The sequence below is a fragment of the Puma concolor genome, chromosome D2 (genome assembly GCF_028749965.1).
Source record: "Puma concolor isolate L17-30 chromosome D2, mPumCon1.1.hap2, whole genome shotgun sequence".
Taxonomy (NCBI): domain Eukaryota; kingdom Metazoa; phylum Chordata; class Mammalia; order Carnivora; family Felidae; genus Puma; species Puma concolor.
In genome coordinates, this window is record NC_141677.1 from 73100667 (window position 1) to 73122428 (window position 21762).

Genomic DNA, 21762 nt, shown 5'->3' on the forward strand with positions numbered 1-21762 from the left:
CTTGTATGCAAAAGCATCATCTTCCTCTTGCTGCTTTTATGATTTTCTCTTTCTTTGTGGTCTTCAGCATTTTTACTGTTTTATGTCTGAGTGTGGTTCTTTCTGTGTTTTTTTTCCTACTTGGATTTCATTGAGTGTTTTGGATGTGTATGTTGGTGTTTTTCATCAAATTTAGGAAGTTGTCAGACATTATTTCTGAAAAAATTTTACCACTCTCCTCTGCATTAGTGTTCTCAGTAAATGCATGCTGTGGCCATTAATGGCACTCCACATTTCTTACAGGCCCTTCATTTTCATCTCTGTTCTTCAGATTGCTGAATCTCTTTTTCTACTTTCTACTTCATTGATTTTTTTTTCTTCTGCTTGCTGAAATTTACTGTTTACCTCTCCCATAAATTTAAAACTTTAATTATTACACTTTTTAACTTTTTGGTGATTTCTATATCTTTGTTGTTTTATATTTGATAAGGCATTGCCATATTTTCCCTTACTTCTTTAAATCTTGATGTCTTTAAGACTGAACATACTTGTAATAGCTGCTTTGAAGACTTTTTGCTTCATCGGACTTCTGGTGCCTCAAAAGCAATTCTGTTGCCTGATTTTTCTGTGTGTATAGGTTACTCTTTCTTATTTCATCGCATGTTATAATTTCTCCTGAAAGCTGAACATTTTACATAATATAGCAACTCTGGGTCCTGATTTTTCTCCTTTTCTGGAACTGTTGTTTGTTTAGTGACTTTGCTGAACTGTTTCAGTGAAGTCTTTTTCTTCCTCCAGTGGATTCTCTGATGCTGCTCCTCCCAGGAGGCAGCCTGGGGTGCCCCAAATCACCCCTGGGTGATGGCAGTTTTAGCAGGGTTCTCTTGGACTTTTCCTTCTGACCTCTCTGGTGAGCTGAGTGTATCACACCCACCTGCTAGTCACCACTAACTGTTGACTGATTGCTGTAGTATTCTCAACAATGCTCTGGGGCATTAATTGCTTCATAGTCTGTTTGAATTCAGTGTCCATCCCTTTTCAGGGGCAGTCTTTATGAGGCCAGTCTTAGGGATTCTGACCCTCTTAGGGCTCTTCTTAGCTGTCTTTTTCCCTGCTTCTCTCTGGTGAACTTCTGTCTGTTCTACGTTTGGCTGTCTCAGTTGCTTACGACCAAAACCTCCGTTGTTTTTTTGAGTGCCCTTTAGGCTCGGAGTTTCCTCCCTTTTGTTATAAATAAACTCAGTTCCCTTGGGAGAGCTGTGGCACTCTTTTTCTTAGTCTGCCTCTCCCTGGTGTGGGGCAGGGTGAGACTCAGTGCCAGTACTTTCGAATTGTAGGTGGGTCAGTGGCTTGTCCTTTCTGGAGTGATAACACTGTGTTATGTGCAGGGCACTGGATGGGGATGGTGGCCTTTGCTCTTCTCAGCTTTCATGTAACTTCTGCCCTGTGACTGATGTGGGGTAAAGAGTTACTGGCCCTCTTAGCCTCCTAGGCCTGATGTATAGCTTGCACTAACGAATGAGGGCTAGGAAGAGGATGAGCATTCAGACCTCTCCTGCTTTCTCCTTGAATGGAGTTTCTACCACCAGAGCTGGGGGCCATGAGCAGTATTGTCTGCCTGCTGTTCCTGGTTAGATATCCATGGCCTGGAGAAGGAGCTCTCTCTGTTATTATCTTTACCCACCTGGGGTTCAACTTATTTATCGTTGAACTGCAGAGGGAGGGTGCAGACACAGGGAAGGATGACAGCAGATAACGGGTCAAATATCATGGACTGCTGCCGTTCTTACTGAAATTTAGTAGATACTGAAATTGAGTAAATATTTATTGGCTGTAGGGTGCCTGGCTCACCCAATGGAAGAGCATGCAGCTCGATCTCAGGGTTGTGAGTTCAAGCTCCATGTTGGGTATACAGATTGCCTAATAAATAAACTAAAAAAAAATTTTGTTTTGCTTTTTGCTAAATTTTTCTGAGAACTTAAATGTCGTTTTTGTAACTTTTGCCAATTATAGTTCTTTTCCGATACAGTTTGTGGAACTTCTCATATTGCCATTCTGGAAGTCAGCTCCATATTCTTTAGCCATTAATTGCTATAGGTTTTTGAGATATATATAGTATTTATACCTTACTTACTATACTATATGTACTAGGTTTACATTCTGATTCTTTTTTAGTACTAGTGCTTTTTATTTTAGAAAACTTACAAAGTATTGACTCATATGTCATGCAGCTTTATTATACGGCGATACATTAAAGTGAAATATAATTGTGAGCATATGTTTATAGTACTTTCTGTTAGTTAATTTTTCCTTGAACATTTATATTAATTTAATGTTTCTAAAAATACATGTGATTTTACACAACAATATGGATATATCTCAAAAACAATTTTGAGCAAAGGAATGTACACACAAATGAGTACTAGGTATATGATTTTACTTTATAAAGTACAAAGAAAAAAATACAAATATAACAGACAATCCTAAAATTTGTGTGGAGCCACAAAAGAATCAGAATAGTGGTAATATTCTTTTAAAAATATATCTCAGTAGTGTTTACTTAGTTGTGTTCATCTTGTGAAAATTCATTGAATTTTAGACTTATGTGCACTTTTATGCATATTATATTTAAGAACTTAGATAATATATTATGAGATCCATATGAATTATTAGTTTTAACTGAATACAATTGAGAGTAAATTTACTATATTCAACATTCTATTTACTTTGGTATTTAAAATTGGTGGTACTTCGGTCCTCTAGTTTTAAGGACACTTGTTTCCTACATTTATAAATGAAATAAAAGTTTATAATATACATTGTTATAAAATCATGAACAATTATGTTTAATATTTTTGTTTCCTCAAAGCATTTTAAGATACTGTGCATCTCAAAATACTTCAAAAATGTTGAAATTTAGAGGCCATTTATGAGTTATTAAAAAATAAAGCATGTTATTTTCACAATTCTAAGGAAAATTCTATATGCAAGTTAGACCCTTTATATAATATATATATAATCAGGGAGGTCTTTTTATCCTGTGTAATACATTTTTAAATTTTATCCTGTAGGACTATTTTGAAAGAAAGTGGGTTTGCCAGATATCTTCATTCAGCTGTTCTTATCAATGGAGCTATGCTTATTTTTGGAGGAAATACCCATAATGACACTTCCTTGAGTAACGGTGCAAAATGTTTTTCTGCCGATTTCCTGGCATATGACATAGGTATGTATCTGTTAGGATTGTACATAGTAGGAAATATCAGCAATTTGTCATGTAGAGGTTCTCAAATAATATTAATCAACAGCATGTGTGTATGTCATTTTAGAGATAAATTCAGAGATCAAGTCCAGGAGAACAGACATTCTAGGTTTGAATGTCCTTTTTGAAGGCTTTTGTGTAATGTATCCCTATGTGAGCAATTTATCAGTCTGTTGAGTTTGATTGTTGCCATATTAGGTTTGATAATAGGTAGATAATGGAGCACTATCAAGTTATATAAATTACAAATAGTAGGAATGCAAGCATTTTAGAGTTAGTGGGTATGAGCAAAGATGCATTTAAATCAAACACACCAGATATAGTTACTTGGTGTAGGAAGACGATAGAAGTATAGACACAATAGAGCTAAAGAAGTAAGATCTGGGGACAAGATGGAAACCCAGAACATACCTAGGAATGAAAGTAAAGTATCTAAATAAGAATCTTTTCCAGAGAACCAGAAATACAGTGCATTTTTACAGTTCACTTGATTTTAATTATGCTATCTGTAGTCCTATCAATTTCTAAATATTAAATGAATGTATTTTTTGAAATACTAAATTTAGCTACCCATAGACTATTATAGAGAAAACATTTCTTTTCTGTGTATCATTTTATAGATAAAGCCTAGTTGATATTTAAAATATGTTTAGCAGTAGTTCAGAGCTCTTTTAATTGGTGGTGTAATGTAATAAACCAATTTTAAGCTATTAAGAAACATTCTGATGAATTAAGAGACCAAAGAATAACACATTTTATAGATTTAAGAGGTTTCTTTTGCTCTTGAAGATCATAAAGACACATAGTCTACTTTGAAAAATTATTTCAAGTGGTGGCATATAAAGATGTTATACCTATTAATATGAGATTTGATTTTATACTATGCATTTGGAAGGATATTCCTACTGATAAAAATAAACATGCTTTTTAACTCTAAACTATGTGTGTATCTTTCTGTGATTAATTATTAAAAAGAATCCACTGCCTTTAGGATTTTTAAATTCTAAATAATTAAATATTTACCTTTTTGGACTAATAATTTGAAGTGATGATTTATGATCAAAATTGGATCGTCTTGGCTTTTAGAAGGCTTGTAAATCAGTGCTGAGATCCTGAAAAATGGATTAAATGACGTAGTGAATCTAGGCTCCTTATTATGATCTGTCATTGCCAGGCTGGGACCGTCCACATACTGTTTCGGCTGTGGTGATGAGACAGCAAGCTTATTTCCTTGGAAGTAGATGGTTTGTTTCCCTTTTACGAATAAAAATCCTAGAAAAGTGTAGAGTTTTGTTGTTATTGTTAAAATCTATGAATTGACATTTTGAAACTTTCAAGAAGATTCTTTAGGGAATTTCCACCTAATGTCTCTACTTTAATGAAGAAATTAATGTTGAGCTATTTTGTACCTGACGTATTGAGAAATTATTTTTATTTCTTCCATATTGTTCAAGATTATTATATTTTAGATTTTATGTATCAAAACAACTTACCTAGGTGAAAAACATTAGAGGTGTTAGTTTCGGAGAGGCGGGAGAGACAAAAGGAGAGGGGGAGAGAGAGAGAGAGATCAGATTATTATTTTTCTAATTATTTGTTAAGTGTTTCTAAGAATTAGATACTATGCTAAGGGCTTTGCACACAACATCTTAACCTCTCTAGTAACTTTGTAACAAGATGTTAATATGTTGGTTTCCAGAATATTAAGCAGATGAGAGAAAAGGGAATTTACCCAAAGCCATGCAGGCAGCAAGTGGTACGTATAGCTTTTGTAACTTGCTGTCGTCTTACCGCTTGACTACCACATGATGCTGTTTTGTTTTGTTTTTTTTTTTTTTTTGGTCCATTGTATGCTCTTAATTTTGGCAACAAATTATCAGACACCTATGTTTAATAATATTTCTTAATGCTGTAGAATGATAGAAGCAGATATCAGTTTCATTTTTCAAGCAAATTGTTCAAATGGAAGGAAGAACAACATTTTAAACAGTATTATATTTTAACATAACAGTAACAATTAACAAAGCATTAACAACATTAACAATAAAAATGTAAAGCAACCATATAATTCAACATAGTACAAAAGTATTTTGTTTTATCTCATTTTATTATTTTTGTGCAGTTCCCAGTAAAGTTCTCCCCACAAATCTGTTATTATTCTCTTGGGTTTGTGGCATCAAAACCTGAAATATTTTCCTGGAAAAAATATTTTTTTATATTTCAGAAAATGTATTCCAGAACAATTGTTTTTCCTTATAGAGTATATTTTTTTGTGGAAATAAAATACAACCATTGTGTAATGAACCAACTGGAAAATAGATGTGTTTTGAAAAAAAGTCATGTTCCTGAATTTTCTCTTTAGCATATTACCCTTGGACTTTTATGTCATATTTACCTGGAATGCCTTGAGGAGCTAATTGATTGCTTTGTATTTTGTTATGTTTAAATAAATAGGGATATTTGTGCCATTTAATATTTCATTGCTCCAAAAAGTACTATTTCAATCTTACTGCCATAGTAATTTTTATAAAGTGAATATTGTTCATCTTTGAGGATATAACCTTGCCTTTACAGTTCTTGTTATATTATAGACGATAGATATGGAAGGCACATGACACTAACTTTTTAAGATGGCTGTACCTTGGCATCCCCTTTGAAGGCTGTAGGGAAAAAAAAACCCTAGATCTCTATAATCAGGCTCTCTTAGATCAGGCACTGGGCATCTATATTTTAAAAATAAGTAACCCAAGTGCAACTGGGAATAGACCCAGGGCTGATGAATGGGACTGAATTAATTATAACATGTAGAATGATAATATTACCTAATGTTCTAGTCTGTAAATGTAGCTTGAAGTCAGATAACTTTGTTTTTTTTTTTTTTTATTATTGTTAGTGGTATTATTATTGCTTTCAGAAAGCCACCGTGACACCTTATTCAAGATAAAAATGATCTTTGTGGTAAAGATAACCTTCTGCTAAAGATGTAATAGAAAAACATGCCTCATGTTGATCTCATGTTACTAGACATTTATACTTTGAAACTCTTTGGCTGTACAAAGTCCACATTATCCTACTAGTTAGTCTTCTAGGGTCAGTAGGAAAAAGGCATCAGGTTGTTGTTAGTTTGTTTTTCACATCTGTAAAGTGTCAGTAGGTGGTTTGACTGGGGATTTCAACACTTGTAAGTGGGAGATTGTCATGAATTGAAACATACCTTGAAATCGAAATGGATTTTGAGATAATATTTCAGAATCATCATATGAATAGCTATTACAAGAATTTTTGGTAGGCCTAACGTATAATTGTGATGCTTTTAATTACAAATGGTAGTTGTTATTCTTCAATAAGAAAATTTACCCAGCGGTTAAGAAAATGTATAGAATTCTGAAACAAGATGAAGGACAACTCAGAGATACACTGATCATATTTTTTTCTCAAAAAGATAGTAGAAACATAAAAACGTGATTTCCCAGGTTAGATTACTTCAGAATAGGAGAGGGAGTAGGATTTCTGTTAGAAATATATCTTGCAGAAAGCAGATATACTGAAACTGAAGCTGAAACTTTAAATCAGATTAAAATAATAAGAGTTTTCAAAATTTTATTTATTTTTTTTTAAGTAAGCTCTACATCCAGTGTGTGGCTTGAACTCACAACCCTGAGATCAGGAGTCATGTGCTCTACTGAGTGAGCCAGCCAGGTGCTCCAATAATAAGAGTTTTAAAAATAATTTTTTTGAGCGTGGCAGTTTCACTTATGATGTTAATTTCTTTGTACATAATTATTTAAAAACAAACTCAGTAAACAAAACTGAAAAGTAATTTCATATTTGCAGAAGTAATATTTTAATTGGTAATGTGTGAAAATGTATATAGTTAACCACATAGTTAAAGCACACTAAAGTTATAATTCACTGTACACTTAAAAATCACTTGATTAGTTTACACAGCATAGCATGCATATTTTTGTACACCCCTGTAGAGTGTGTGTGCGTGTGTATGTGAGTGTACAATGGGTATAATTTTATAAGACCTATAATTTCATTAAAAATCATACTTAAAACATCTATTAAAATTTTTTTTTAAACATTTATTCATCTTTGAGAGACAGAGTGTGAGTGGGGTAGGAGCAGAGAGAGAGGGAGACACAGAATCTGAAGCAGGCTCCAGGCTCTGAGCTGTCAGCACAGAGCCTGACACAGGGCTCGAACTCACCAACCGTGAGATCATGACCTGAGCTGAAGTCGGACGCTTAACCGACTGAGCCACCCAGGCACCCCTCTAATTATTTAATTTTTTGAACACTTCAGCAAAACGATAAAAATTCCAACTTGCTTGCTCTTTATGTTTAAAGCTATTTTCATTTTCTGGAAGTTATTTTATTCATATCTTTGTTAATCAACATCTCTCTATGGCATTTGTTAAGTTCTTAGGGCTCTTCTTGGTGAAAGCAGCATGCTTTGCCTGGCCACCTGAAAGAACTCTCTTTGTCCATCAGAAAACCTCTTAGAATTATTCACACATTTTTTTCACTGAATTTAGCCAACTACTGTATTTAACTTTACTGTATTTTTTGCTCAAGGGGTTCTTTTTCTTTGTATAATTTACTATTACATAGAGGAAATAGTAGCTGCTTCTTTTTAAGAAAGAGTCCAGTAAGTAAAGGAAGAAGTGACTTCATTTTGAGAAAAGGGAGAATATTTGTCAAATGTTTCCTATGGTGCTTGGCACTTAACAAATGCTTTATAATATAATGCTGATAACACCTAGTAACATCTGTGTAGTATCTATTACTGTGTTCATTGATAGAGAAGAAACTAATTTAGCATGTTTAAACCCAAACTCACATAGGTCATAAGATTGTATATTCAGAATTTGAACCCAAGCCTAAGCTCAGATTTCTTTTGAATCTACCCTATAATTTGATACTGACCTTTTCCCTGATTTAACAAGAAAAAAATCTGAATGATCTTTAATTGGGAAAAAGGCATATAATATTTGTTAATGTAGCAAGACACTCAGAATTAGTTTTATTAGGAGATTTAGAGCTAATCAGATTTGTAAAGTCTATTTGAATTTTATTGTGTCTCCCCTCTCCAACAAATTAATCAGAAAGTAGCAACCTCTGGATAGAAAATCAAGGAGAAAGAAAGGAATAATGAACAATAAATCTCCATTTCTCTTACCAGATCTACTAGCATTCTGAGAGATTGTTTTAAATGCAAAAATTGCTGAATAAAGATTCTTGTAATAAATATAAAGCTGAACAGAAGTTTTCAAATGCCTTAACAAAATCCCAGGGGAAGAAAGGCAGGGGAAAGCAGTCATGAATATAGAATCAAAATTTAAAAGAAATTGTTAGCAAATAGAACTCAACAGTGTTTCAAAAGTGTATTAAATTATGACCAAGTAGTAGTTATTCTAGGAATTCATGTATGATTCATTATCAAGGAATCTATAAATATCATTTATTACATCAAGACTATTTATGGAAGCCAACAGGAAATATCAATGTATATTAAAACCATAAAATCATTTCAATTAAGATTGAGAGTCAAATAGTGATACGCACTTTTCCTGACAGAGAATAAGAAACTAAATACATGGTTATTGAGTGAATGTCAGGGGACGAAATCCTGAGTGAAACTGTGGGTATGAATTAGATAACCTAGAAAAAGTGTGCACCTTTTACAACATTAAGAGGAGTTTTGACCTAACGGGGGAAAAACCCAGTGAAGCACCATCGTTTAAGGGGCAGGTGGGAAAACATTTTTGGCAATATTTTCTATTATAATTTTTCTACAATATTTTCTATTATAAAAGTATACAAACCGTTAATAGAAGTTTTACTTCGTATCCATCTAGTTTTGAGTCTTGTATACACAATCTGTGTGTTCTTTTTAGTAATATGAATACTGACTTTTCAACTGGCATTTCAAGTGGATTATTAAAAGAATCTTTAAGATGTGTTCTTAAAGTATTATAGATACATATTTTCATGAAAAGCATGAATATATATAGGAAAATTAGCTAATGAATATTCATTTTCCACCCGTAATATATTATGCATCATTGATAAAATAAACCAGTCTCTGAATTTCAGCCTAAGTTCTTAATGTAAGTATGTAGCCTCTCATAGGTAGATAATTCCAGTAGTACAGTGTTCTGACTGCTGAAATGTGGGTTTGAGAGACTGACAACTCTAATTTCTTGATCTTCTGTGTATTGAGCCTATAGTTTGTAAATAAATGTTTAGTACCTTGCAGTATAAGTTTTTTTATATCTATATTCTAGAGAGTATATTTTACTTTGGTTGTTAGTCCTGTATGGCTTCTCTGTTGGCATGGAATAGTATTTCTGTCAGTTTTCATGATGTCAGTAGTCATGTGGGCTTTGCTTTCATTTGTGTAGACTTGAACTGTTTATAAAGTGATAATGACCTGAGTGCTCTGGAAATACAGTGTGTTGGTAAGACATAAAAGTTATAGATTGTAGTCAGATTAATAATATAACAGACTTTACAGTGTAAGAATGGGAATAGAGTACATGTAAACAAATTATATTAATTAAACATTGAGCTTTAAGGCATTTGAGAACTTCTACATCTTACAAGAAAACCAATATGTGTTTTATTGTGAATCCTGATCAAGAATGTGAAAAATCGGCAACGGAATTCATACAGCTGAACATTCTGTTTTGTAGTTATTGAGGAAGCTGGAAGGGATAAGTAGAGAGTCTGTTTGTAACAACTGCTTCTATCTGTTTCTTTTCTCATTCTCTTGACAAGTCCTTGCGTGTTGGGCAAACATCAGCAAACATGAAAATGTCTATAAGTGCGAAAGTTGCTTACCTCAACAAGCTTTTCATAAGCCTGAAAGTTAAATTCGGTTATTCCTACATGGTTTTATGAATTAAAACGACTTGCCAGCAATTTTAAGAAACGGCAGAGGAAACCTCACATTTATTGTATTGTATCAGTCAGTATAGGTTAGGTTATACTGTGGCAACAAACAGTCCTGTCAGTTTGGGTTCTCTGGAAAGCACATTCAGAGACTGAGTTTAGTGTTCAGGGTGCTTATTAGGTCATTGGGATGAACAGCTATGAAAAGGAGGAGGCTGAAGCAGGATTAGACAGAAGGAAAAGTCAAGCACACTTTAAGGGAAGGCCACATCCAATCCCAGGGGAACTCTGGAGTTGAAATGTCCATCAGAGTTGTCCTTTGTTAGGACTTTTCATCACAGTTCATTCTTTGAGCTACTCAGTTTACTTTCAAATCTATTTGCCAATATATATTTCATTCCTTGAGCTCCTCTACCATTTCAGTGACCCATTCTTAACAGGGAAACTTAGATTATTGCTTTGGCTTCTGCAGCTGGTCTCAGGGCTGCAACTGATAGTCGTCATGTCCCCCTCCACTATTCTTTCTAAATATCCCTTCTCCTCAGTTGGAATCTCTTCTGATCTCTGTGTCTTGACCCGGACCCTTACCCTTGGGTATTTGAGTCCTTGATCATCATATATCTTCTACTGTGGGTATTGAACTTGCCCATTTGCCATCACCCTTGGTGAGAGGATACCACAAAACACCTAAGTGGATCACCTGTGTATGAAACCTATTCCCCTGCCCTCATTTTGTAACCTCGGTCCTACTTCCCTTTGACAATCAAAGCCAATTATCTTTGCCAATATGATGACTCCTTTTTTGCCTGCTTTCTGGTCCCTTGACACAAGGACCCTGAAATACCAAAGTGGCACTATAGCTTGTAGTTCAATGGGATATTGCTGTGGCCCCTGCCAGAGTATTTCTCCTTTGGGGAATAAAATCTCTAATCCTGCAGAGTCCAGATTTCCAGAATAAGAAGCACAAGCTACTCAACTGTATCAGTGAAAGTGAGGCCACTAGGAGTGGCTTTCACTCTTTGGGTTCCTGGACCTGTGTATTCTTCCTACTGAGGACAGAGGACCATTTAAAGTTGCTTAATTCCAAGGTTTATCCTGCATCCTGGTGCTTCAATTGTGCCTATCCAAAAACCCATCACATTGTGTTGTATGACCATGTATCACATGGTTATGACCTCATTCCTGTACTTTGTTTGCTATAGTGTGTCTCCTGATAACATAGGATCCCATGCTGCTTGATCAAATACTTCATAATTTTCAGGTTAAGACCATGTGGTTGGGAAAGCAAACTGATACTCAGAATATTTATCTCTTCTTGTCATAATGAATTGTTGGTTCAACTAGGGTGGAAGGGTCCCAATGTAGTCAACTTGTCGCTAAGTATATATATAGTCGGTGTTCTTGGGGAATGGTTTTATCTAGAGCCCAGAGTTGATATCTTGCTGTCAGGATGGATATTTGCCAGTAACGTCTGCAAGATCAGCTTTGTTTAGAGGAGCCCAGGCAATTGCCTTTCTACATGACCTCCATCTCTCTGCCATGGCTAGTGTATTCATGCTAGTATGCTAGCACTGAGGTGTTCTGTAACGGAGACTAACTGATGTTAGCTGTATTAGTTGTTTGTCTATTGTTTATTGTCTCTTCCATGTTAGATGCTCTCTGATGCCTTTAATTTATGTCACAGAGTTCTTTACATTTTGTGCTCATTCAAATGTATCCATGCTCATGTTCACTCCAGACCCTCCTTCTTTCTGATCTTTCGATATTTTTTTTTCTGGGCTGCTGACCTGTCAGCTAGGCCACTGTTTACTGCTTTTGAGCCATTTCTCTTTGGATACAGTGTGGATGAACACACTGCCTCAAAGGCCTGCCCACTTGGGAGGTTTTTTCCTTTTTCACTGTTTTTCAAGGCCACTCAGAAGTGAGGCTGTCTATGTGATGTCTACTTTTGACTTGTGCTCACATATCAGGCTGAAATATTTGCATTTTTCTCCTCTTGGTATCTGGGCATAGAGGATTCTTCATATGACCACAGTTGTAAGATAACAGGTGTTGGTGTAACACTTGTAGGTAAAATGGGGTCTGAGCTACCGGTTCATGCACATTGTTTGTGCATCGTGATTTTGCTCATGCTTGATCTTGGGTGCCACTTCCATTTTTATGTTCTTACTATTCTTGGTAAAAGAGCCAGCTCATGATATGAAACTCTGAACACATGGTCACTTGATAACCCATGTCACCAACTCCATCTCTACCAGGGCCAAATAATGTGGCAGAAATAAGAGTATAAACTTTTCCACCATGGATGGCATGGCCTTTGACATGTGTATGGGGTCTGCATTGGGATTTGCTCACTGGAAATTTCTGTATTTTCATGTGCTACTTTTTCCAACAGTGCCACCACCAATAGCCATAATTGTATTGGGTCATGCAACCTTAACTTCAGGGCTGTGTACCTGTGTAGGTGAACCTATAGCAGAGCTGTTCCCTACCCTAGCATGTACTCACAGCTGGCAGCCTTTCATGTTGTTCAGTATGTGGGTTGGAGTAGTATTTCCAGGACTGAAATATGCTACCTTCAGAATCCAAAGAGACCTACCAGGTGGTTTGTTTTCTGCCTTTCTTGGGAGTTGCAAGATGTAGTAATTGCTCTTTCAGTTCAGATGAGCTGTCTTAGAATGTTCTTGACCACTGGATCCCTAAATATTTTACTAATGTGAAATCTGAATCTTTATAGATTTTATCTCCCACCCCTTGAAGCATATATGTCTTAACAAGGCCTCCATTGTCTTAGTCATTCCTACTCATCTGGCACAGTTAGAATGATGTCATTAAGGTAGTGGAACAATGTAACGTTCTGCAAGATGTCCAATAGGACCAAATGTATTCTGACCGTGTTATGACAAAAGGAGGGAGACTGATCCTGAGGCAAAATTGTGAATGTATACTATTTTCTATTCCATATAAAGGCAAACTGTTTTTAATCCTTTTTTTGATAGTGTTAGCAAAGAACACATTTGCTAAAAATGGCCATTTTGCAAAGAGACGCATTTTGCATAGTGCCTGCAATTTGGGCTACGACTTACTAGTAGGCTCTTGTCATCTTCCAGGCTTTGTTTAGTTTGTGGAGCCTAGACTAGTGATTTGAATGGAGATTTGATGGGGTCCATTATCCCTGCATTCTTTAGATTCTTCAGGGTAATACTAATTCCTGCCACCCATACTCCCTGGAATGTAACATTAGTTTAAGATATATTATCCAGGGGGTAGTTGTTTCAGAAGTTTCCACTTGATCTTTTCCACTGTGATAATCAAGGACCCAATGTCAGTGTTGTGCCATTTGCCAGAAACATGCAGGGCATGACCACTGCATAGGTCTGCAGATGTAGTGACTCATTTTGAACAGGACCTTGGCCAGGATATCATTAATTATCTCATTGCCATATATCCCTATTATAAAGAGAGGCCCTGATGACACTTTATATCTATGGGTGTCAGTGCTAACTCAGACCTGTGTCCTAAAGTACTTGAAATGTTTGTGTTGCCTTTCCCCCTAGGTTAAGTTTACTCAAAGAAATGACCATGGGTGCCTTTGATGAAGAAATAGGGGAATTATTACCATGAACACTTGCTGTGGTATCATAGGGTTGTTCCTTTTAGGTACCAGGATTTTAAATATATCAAATGTGGACTTCAAAAATAGCTCAACTCCAGAAACTTAGCAATAAGTTGTGACATTTTATTGCAGCATCTACCATGAGCCTCCTGATCATCCATCCTTGATTTCTTCTGTTGATATAAGTTAGGTAGTAGTGTCCTACTGTCCTACTGTCTGGCTGCCTATTTTGCTTCTAGGGATGCTGCATTCTATTAAATATCTTCCTAATTTTCAATAAGTTAGTCTTGACCGACACTCCCAACTTTGCTGCTTACTACAAATATTGCCCTCTACTTGGATTGGATTTTGATGGTTAAGTGTCACCGGTTGGGCTCTATTGTCTCCATCAGTGAGTTCATTTCTGTTGTGGTTTCTCCTACCATCAGCTTTGGCCTGTGGAGGAGAGCCAGCACATTCTTACTGATTCTAGTGTCCCTTTCTCCATTCCATTCTTCATGGCTTTGGCAAATGGCATACCTGCTGTCTCTTTCCATAAATATAATGACTTGGTAGATTTTCTGGCATGACTTAGTATATGGACTAAGAATGCCCACGTTTATGGACTTTTTATCCCTTGCCTTTACTCGTTTCTATGGCAGTTCTAGCATTTTGATTTTACTTAGCAAGGGCTGTACTTTTTCATGTTTCTAGGAATCTTCTTTTTCTTTTTTACCTTTTTTGAGATATAATTGGCAAATAAAATTGTAAGATATACAACGTGTACACTGTAATGATTTGGTATACATATACATTTGAAAGGATTCCTCCTATGTAGTTTTTTTTTTAATTTCACGTTTTGTTTATTTTTTAAAAATGAGTTCTTGTTTTTTTCCCAAACTCTGAATTTATATTTATATTATATTTATATATTTATTTTTATATATAATTTATTGTCAAATTGGTTTCCATACAGCACTCAGTGCTTATCCCAACAGGTGCCCTCCTCAATGCCAACCCTCCTATATAGTTTAATTAGTGCATCCAGAAGCTCACAGATTTTTTCTTTTCTTTTTATTTTTTTAATTTGGCATACTTTATAGAGTAAGTTTTATTCTTTCAGCAAATTTCAGTTATATAATACTGTGCTATCAACTATAGTAACCATGTTATACATCAAATCCTCATACTTGGTTCATTTTATAACTGAAAGTTTATATCCTATTACTAACCTCTCCTCATTTCTCCTATCCCCCAGTCCCTGGCAGACATTTTTTAACTCTGTTTTCATGAGCTTGACTTTTTTTTTTTTTTTTTTTTTTAGATTCCACATGTAAAGAAAAATACCATGTAGTATTTGTCTTTCTCTATCTGGCTTATTTCATTTAGCACAATTTCAGGGCAGAATTTCTTTCTTATGGCAGAATAGTATTCCATTTTGTATAGAATACACATTTTGTATGTGTATACACACATATGCAAATATATATATACATATATATATATATATATATACACACAGACACACACACATATATACACACACATATATAAATGTATAGATATGCCTCATCTTATTTATCCATTCATGAACACTTTTATTGTTTCCATACTTGGCTACTGTGAATAATGCTGCAGTGAACATGGGAGTGCCGATATCTCTTTGAGATCCTGTTTTTTCTTTGGATATACTCATAAGTGGATTCCTGGATCATATGGTAGTTTTATTTTTAATATTTTGAGGAACTTCCTGTTTGAGGAACAGTGACAGTACAAATTAACATCCCCACCAACAATGCACAGGGTCTCCTTTTCTTCATGTTCTTATCAACATGTGGTATCTTTAGTCTTTTTGGTGACAGCCATTCTAACATGTGTGACATGATAGCTTATTGTGGTTCTGATTTGCTTTTCCCTGATAATCAGTGATATTGGGCACCTTTTCATGTACTTGTTGGCCATTTGAATGTCTTCTTAGGAAAAATATCTGTTGAGTTACTCTGTCCATTTTTTAAATCAGGTTTCTTTTTGCTACTGAGTTCTATGAATTCTTTGTATATTTTTGTATGTTAACACCTTATCAGATATATGATAAGATATATGGTCAGATATATAATAATTCTGTAGGTTGCCTTTCAAGGGTTATTTTAATGGTAAGCTCACACCATCTCCTAGGGTCCTTGTTAAGTCATAAATCCTGCATCTTGGGAGAGTGCTTTTAAATCAGTAAACTCTCCCTAATCCAATATAAGGTTCTGGCCTCTTTGATCGATCTCCACTTATTACCTAGTAGTATGTGTATTTCCTCAACTTCGGCCAATATTTGCTGTCTAGGTCTTACAGATACTTTGGGGCATAGTCCCTTTCTTTCCATAGCAGTTGCAGCATGTACTTGGCTGAATTATGCTAAGCCAATATTATTGGCTCAGTGACCAATAGGGAAGGTGTGAACAGATTCTGAGCTGGAGCACATTTCTTGCTGGAGAGAAGCCTGCGTTGTGTTCAAGCAAGGCTGAGTGCTATCTATGAACGTAGGGTAGAGTGGACCACATTTGAAGTCTCAGATGATTCAGGAAATTAAAATTTGGGTAGATTCTCAGGAGTGTCAATTCAGATGTCCCCATCCCATGAGTCAGGGCCTTATTCTTTTCCTAGCAGGGCCTTGACTTTGAAATTAAACCTTCTTTAATTTGCAGACCTTCTATATTTGGCAGCCTGTATAAATGGTATATAGTACTAAGGAGGCCCTCTGGCTTTCCCAGCCTTTTGTGATCTCTTTCTAGAGCTCAGCAGGGCTAAGCAGTAGACATGCAATTTTAGTGTATTAGGAGTTAACTGTTTTCAAACATCTAATACTTCACACTTGCTAGAGTATTCTTTTCTTTGGCATACCTTCCTTATTTACCACTGGTATGGTAAATTATGGTATGGCCATCTTGTGCCCATGGCTTTTTGTGTTACACCTATCACCGGTGATGGGTTTTTCATTGGTAGCCTGGTAGTATGTGATTTAGCTCATAAACTGCATTTTATTTTCTGCTTTTCTTACATCACTCCAGGTACCAACTATCATAGTTTGGGTTCTCTGGGAAGCAGACTCTGAGATAGAGTTTAGTATTAGATAGAGTTTAGTATTCATGATTTAAGATCAATGCCTTTGAAGAGGTAGGGGAAGAGGCAGGATTTGACAAAGGGTAAAGTTGAGTTTTGATGCTAGACAGATAACCTTAGTCAACCACACAAGGATCTTTGGAAGTAAAATTGTTGGTCGTAGTTGTTGTATGTTGGGATGAAGTGACAGGACCTTTTAAAAACCCACGTTGCTCATCAATTGCATGTGGGTCATCCTTGAATTGATGAGGTCTTGAGTGAAGTGGCCCAAAGGTAGCTAAGGCAATTGCTGAAGTAGCTTGCAGCTGATGACTGTTCACTGACAGCAGTCCCAGCAACACAGATAAGAGTTCCTTCCTTGAATGATCTAGGTATCTCATATCCATGCCCGCCATAGATCTGTAACTTTCAGAAGATTAAGACCAATGAAAGTTAATTTTTCACTCATGATACGTGAGTGAACCACGTATCACGTGAGTTCACGTAGTGAACTAGTGTTGGTTGGCAGGAGAGATTAGCTTATTGTCATCACTTAGGGATCCAGGATGAAACTGATTTGTCTTTTATTTGTAATTCAGTGGTTCCATCCAGAAATAAAAGTGTCACTTTAACTTGCATTTTGTTGGCTAAGGCAAGTCATATTATCACATCCAACTTCTAGGAAGTGTGGGACTTTAAGTTTACAATGGGCCTGAAGGAAGAGTAGTGGATTTGTTAAATAACACCAATGTATATAACTTTTGGTATAATTGAAAGTGATGTCTTGCAGATAGTAATAAATAAGGCCTTCACCTTTTACTACCATATATGCTAAAAGGCAACAAACTTCTCCAAGTAGAATTATGTTTCATTATTATTAGTCTGATTTAATTATTCTCATGTATAATTAAAATATTAATACTGTACTGTATTGGTTCTCTTCTGCAGGGACTTGTGTACTTTAAAACTATTGTTTTATTTTACTTTAATGAAAGTAATGTTTATATTAAAAAGGATATTTTGATGATGTAGTGAGGCAGTATAATGCAGTAATTAAGATCTGGTTTTGAATACTGACTTTGCCTTTTAATGACTTTAAGGAAGTTACCAAATCTACAGACTGTTTCTTTATGACATGGTGACAAAAATATTTACTCCTAAGAGTTGTTTTCAGAATTAAATATTACATAGCGTTGATAAGCATTTAGCATATTATTTTTATTAAGTAAAAGGTCCTGACCATTTATTGTGTGAAATTTTACCCATTTAAAAACACTATAAAGGTTTTATGTATTTTTCAGTGAATTTTATATAATGTTATCATAGTCACTTTTAAAAACAGTTAACTATTAGAAGCAACTATGTGCTTTTCTTTTCTTTGGAGGGGGCTCCCTTGGCACTCTTTATATATGTCTGTTAATACTTATCATGTCCTATTGTTATTCTTTGAGGGCAGGAATTCAGTCTTATTCAGTTTTATATCCATATATATATATTTATATATATATTTATTTATATTATGATATATTTATTATTTATATTATAAATAAATATATATTATAAATAAATATAATCTATTTATTATATCTATTTATTATTAATGTATTTATATTATTATATATTTATTTATATATTATTTATATTATTTATATATATTTGTTGTTGTGTTATTGGGTCTTCATTACATCTAAGTTGGATTACTTAAACTAGTGATTATCCTTTTTCCTCAGTCTTATCTAAATCTATTAACCCAAATTTTACGTATTTTTTCTATTCTTAGTTAAGAGCATTTGATGAATTCGTCGTCTTCCTTCCTTTAGATTGAAATACCCAAGTTAATTAATCTTTTACTCTTGGTTCTTTTTTTCAAGATACACTCTTATGAAAAAAATATGGTTTAGAGAACAGTCAGAACAACTCCCCAATCTTTAGCATGGTTAGTATATTGAGATGTTCACTTTTTAAATATGCAAGCAAGTATTACCTTAATAAGAAGAAATTCAGTGGATAAAACTGGAAGCCACATGCTTTTGAGTTTTGAACCTTGCCCATTTATGTGATTTGATCAGTAGATATGTGGTCCGGTCAGTTAAATCGCACTGTTTCATAGTCTTGGACAAGCTCTCAGTACTCTTTCCATTTCTTTGGGATTGGCGTTGGAGTTGTTTATCTCTCATATGCTATGTCTTTTTTTTTTTTTTTTAGTTTTCAGTGTTTTTGAAAATGGGGTATGCTTGTGGGCCTGAAACAGAAAGTTTGATTAAAAACCTATACGGTGTGCCTGGGTGGCTCAACTGGTTGAGCATCTTACTTTGCCTCCTAACGATCTTGAGGTTGGGGGGTTCGATCCCTCCTCGGGCTTGTACTGACAACTCAGAGCCTGGAGCCTGCTTCGGATTCTGTGTCTCTCTCTCTCTCTGCCCCTCCCCTGCTCACTCTCTGTCTCTCAAAAATAAACATAAACAAAGACCCCCAAACCCAAAAAACCTATACAACTGGCTGTTAAATCCCCAGATCCTCTTCCTCAACTTGTGCAGATGGGTATCTGCTCCTCCTCTACTCTGCTGAAAGAGAAGGTATTACTTTCTGTGGATGTTGATCCCAGTACCAGACCATAGCTAAAGGTGTCAGTACTATTTTGCAAACAGCGGGATTAAGTGAAAATATACATGCTTATGAATGAAACCTCTAGTTTCTTTCTTCTACTTAGGCCCAGAACACTGTTAGCCAGGTTTATAGTTTCTGGGCAGGAAATTGGAGGATTTACCTTAAAGAGTCTGTCAAGCCAAGAGAAAGCATGTACAAAAACTGACCTTTGGAGGTATTCAACTGAAATGGTCCCACTTGTGCAAAGTCCTTATATATATATATATATATATATATATAAGGACTTTGCACAAGTGGGACCATTTCAGTTGAATACCTCCAAAGGTCAGTTTTTGTATATATATATACAAAATATATATATATATATATATATATATATATATATATATATATGTCCTTTTTCATATATGAAAGTTGTTAAGAGAGTAAATCTTAAGAGTTCTTAAGGAAAGAAAATACCTTTTTTTTGGTATCTATGTGAGATGATAGATGTTTAATAAACTTCAGTTATATGTCAATAAACAAACAAAAAGTATTCCAGCAGTCAACAATATGTCTTGGCCAAGCACAAAATTTCCAAACAGTTTTGTTTTGCTTCACTCTTAAATTTGGAAGGGCAGTGAGTTATCATTTAGACATTTGCAAAAAGCTGTTAAATCTGATGAAAATATCAAACAAATAGGAAAAAGTAAATCAAAGGAAATTGATACAATACTGGAAGGAGATTATAACTTCAATCTTTATGGACAGAAGATGTTACGTTTATGAAGTAAAAATGTGACTTTTAAAAATAGATCATTCAGAAAACAAAAAATGGACTTTTGAAATTAAAATTAGTCTAACAAATTTACAGATTTTAAGATAAAATGGAGAGTGCTCCAAAAGTATTATGAACAAGGGACAGATGTAAGATAGGATAAAAGATAAAAAATTTAAATGATTATTCCAGAAAACTTGCCGTCTGATTAATTGGGGGTGGCAAAAATAAAAAACAGAAAATTTTAGATGAGAAGGAAATTATCAAATGAATAATTCAAGAAAAATATCCAGGCTCCAAGTCCATGAGTTTTCAGAATGAAAGATTTCATGAAGCCCCAGGACAGACTGACAGCAAAACCCATCATAAAAAGTAGAGATTGAAAGAAGATCCTAAAAGCTTATATACAGAGAAAAGAAATAGTCCTAATAAGTTGTGGGACTCAGTGGTATAGGGTGTTACAAAAGCAAAACCAGAAGCCCGATGATAGGAGAATAATACCTTCAATATCTGAAAATGCTTTCCAAGTTAGAGTTCCAAGCACAATCAAATAATCATATAAGTATTACAGTGGAATAAAATCACTTTCAGAATTATAGCATCTCAAAAATTTATTTCCGATGTACACTTTCTCTGGAAGCTATAGAATGATGTCTCCTATTGATGAATTTGATTAAACAAACATAAAAATTGATAAAAATTCAAATTCAAGAAATAGAGTTAATAGAGAGGAAATGTGCAGAGAATCATTAGGATGATGCAGCAGCCCTGTAGATAAGTTTGAACTGGAGAAGAAATACGGAGTTTTAGTAGGGATGTCTTCAAAAAGTAAATGAAACTGCTAGATAGCTTGCTGTATTAGGAAATATTGCAAAAAGGTATACACATCTAGGAAAGAGTTGAGGATGAATTAGCAGCAGATATGTAGAAACCTAAGCCAAAAAAATAATTTGCAGGGAAAATAAAAGGTTGTTTAAGAATAAAATGTAATTATAATGTGCTGCATGGCTCATCTGTGAATAATATGTAATAAATCCTGAATATTGGTCTAAATAAAATTGTAAGTATGCGAGGAGGATGGAGGGAGTGGGATGTATGTATGTATTTGTCTGCATAAGAGTTAAATCTTCATCTTTCTAAGAAGAAAGTCAGTTTATCTGAATTTAAGAACCAAGTATGCCATTTAGAATAAGATAAATATAAAAACGTATTGTCTAGTTTTTTATTTAGAATTCAAAGTACTTACCTCTGTGATTCAGGAGTAGACATTGGGAAGATATGAGCATGAGAGTTTTTGTGATAAACCTTGTGGGATTATTTGACCTTTATCGTTTGCATATTCATATCTTTGGTTAAAAACAAGCAAAATAAGAACATAACACAGCAGTAGAGAAACTAGGTAAGTCACAAATTAGTGGGTCAGGCGTAAATGTTAAAATAATGGTTCTGGGAAGATTGGTATATGTTAATACATAGAAAGATCTGGGAAATATGATATGTGGGAAAAATTGAACTAGATCCCTGGAATATATTCGAAAATAAATTCCAAATGGATTGAAGATCAAAATGGTAA

At 34.8% G+C, this 21762-nt stretch overlaps 1 protein-coding gene across 2 annotated transcripts in view; it reads left to right on the plus strand.

Annotated features, from left to right (window-relative positions):
• The window catches only part of ATRNL1 (attractin like 1), a 772750-nt gene that overhangs the window by 126379 nt on the left and 624609 nt on the right, over positions 1–21762 (plus strand). For both annotated transcript variants that reach the window (XM_025917756.2, XM_086680957.1), the window contains exon 10: positions 3051–3205. In XM_025917756.2, the coding sequence (XP_025773541.2) occupies positions 3051–3205 (155 nt within the window). The remainder of the gene's footprint in view (positions 1–3050; positions 3206–21762) is intronic.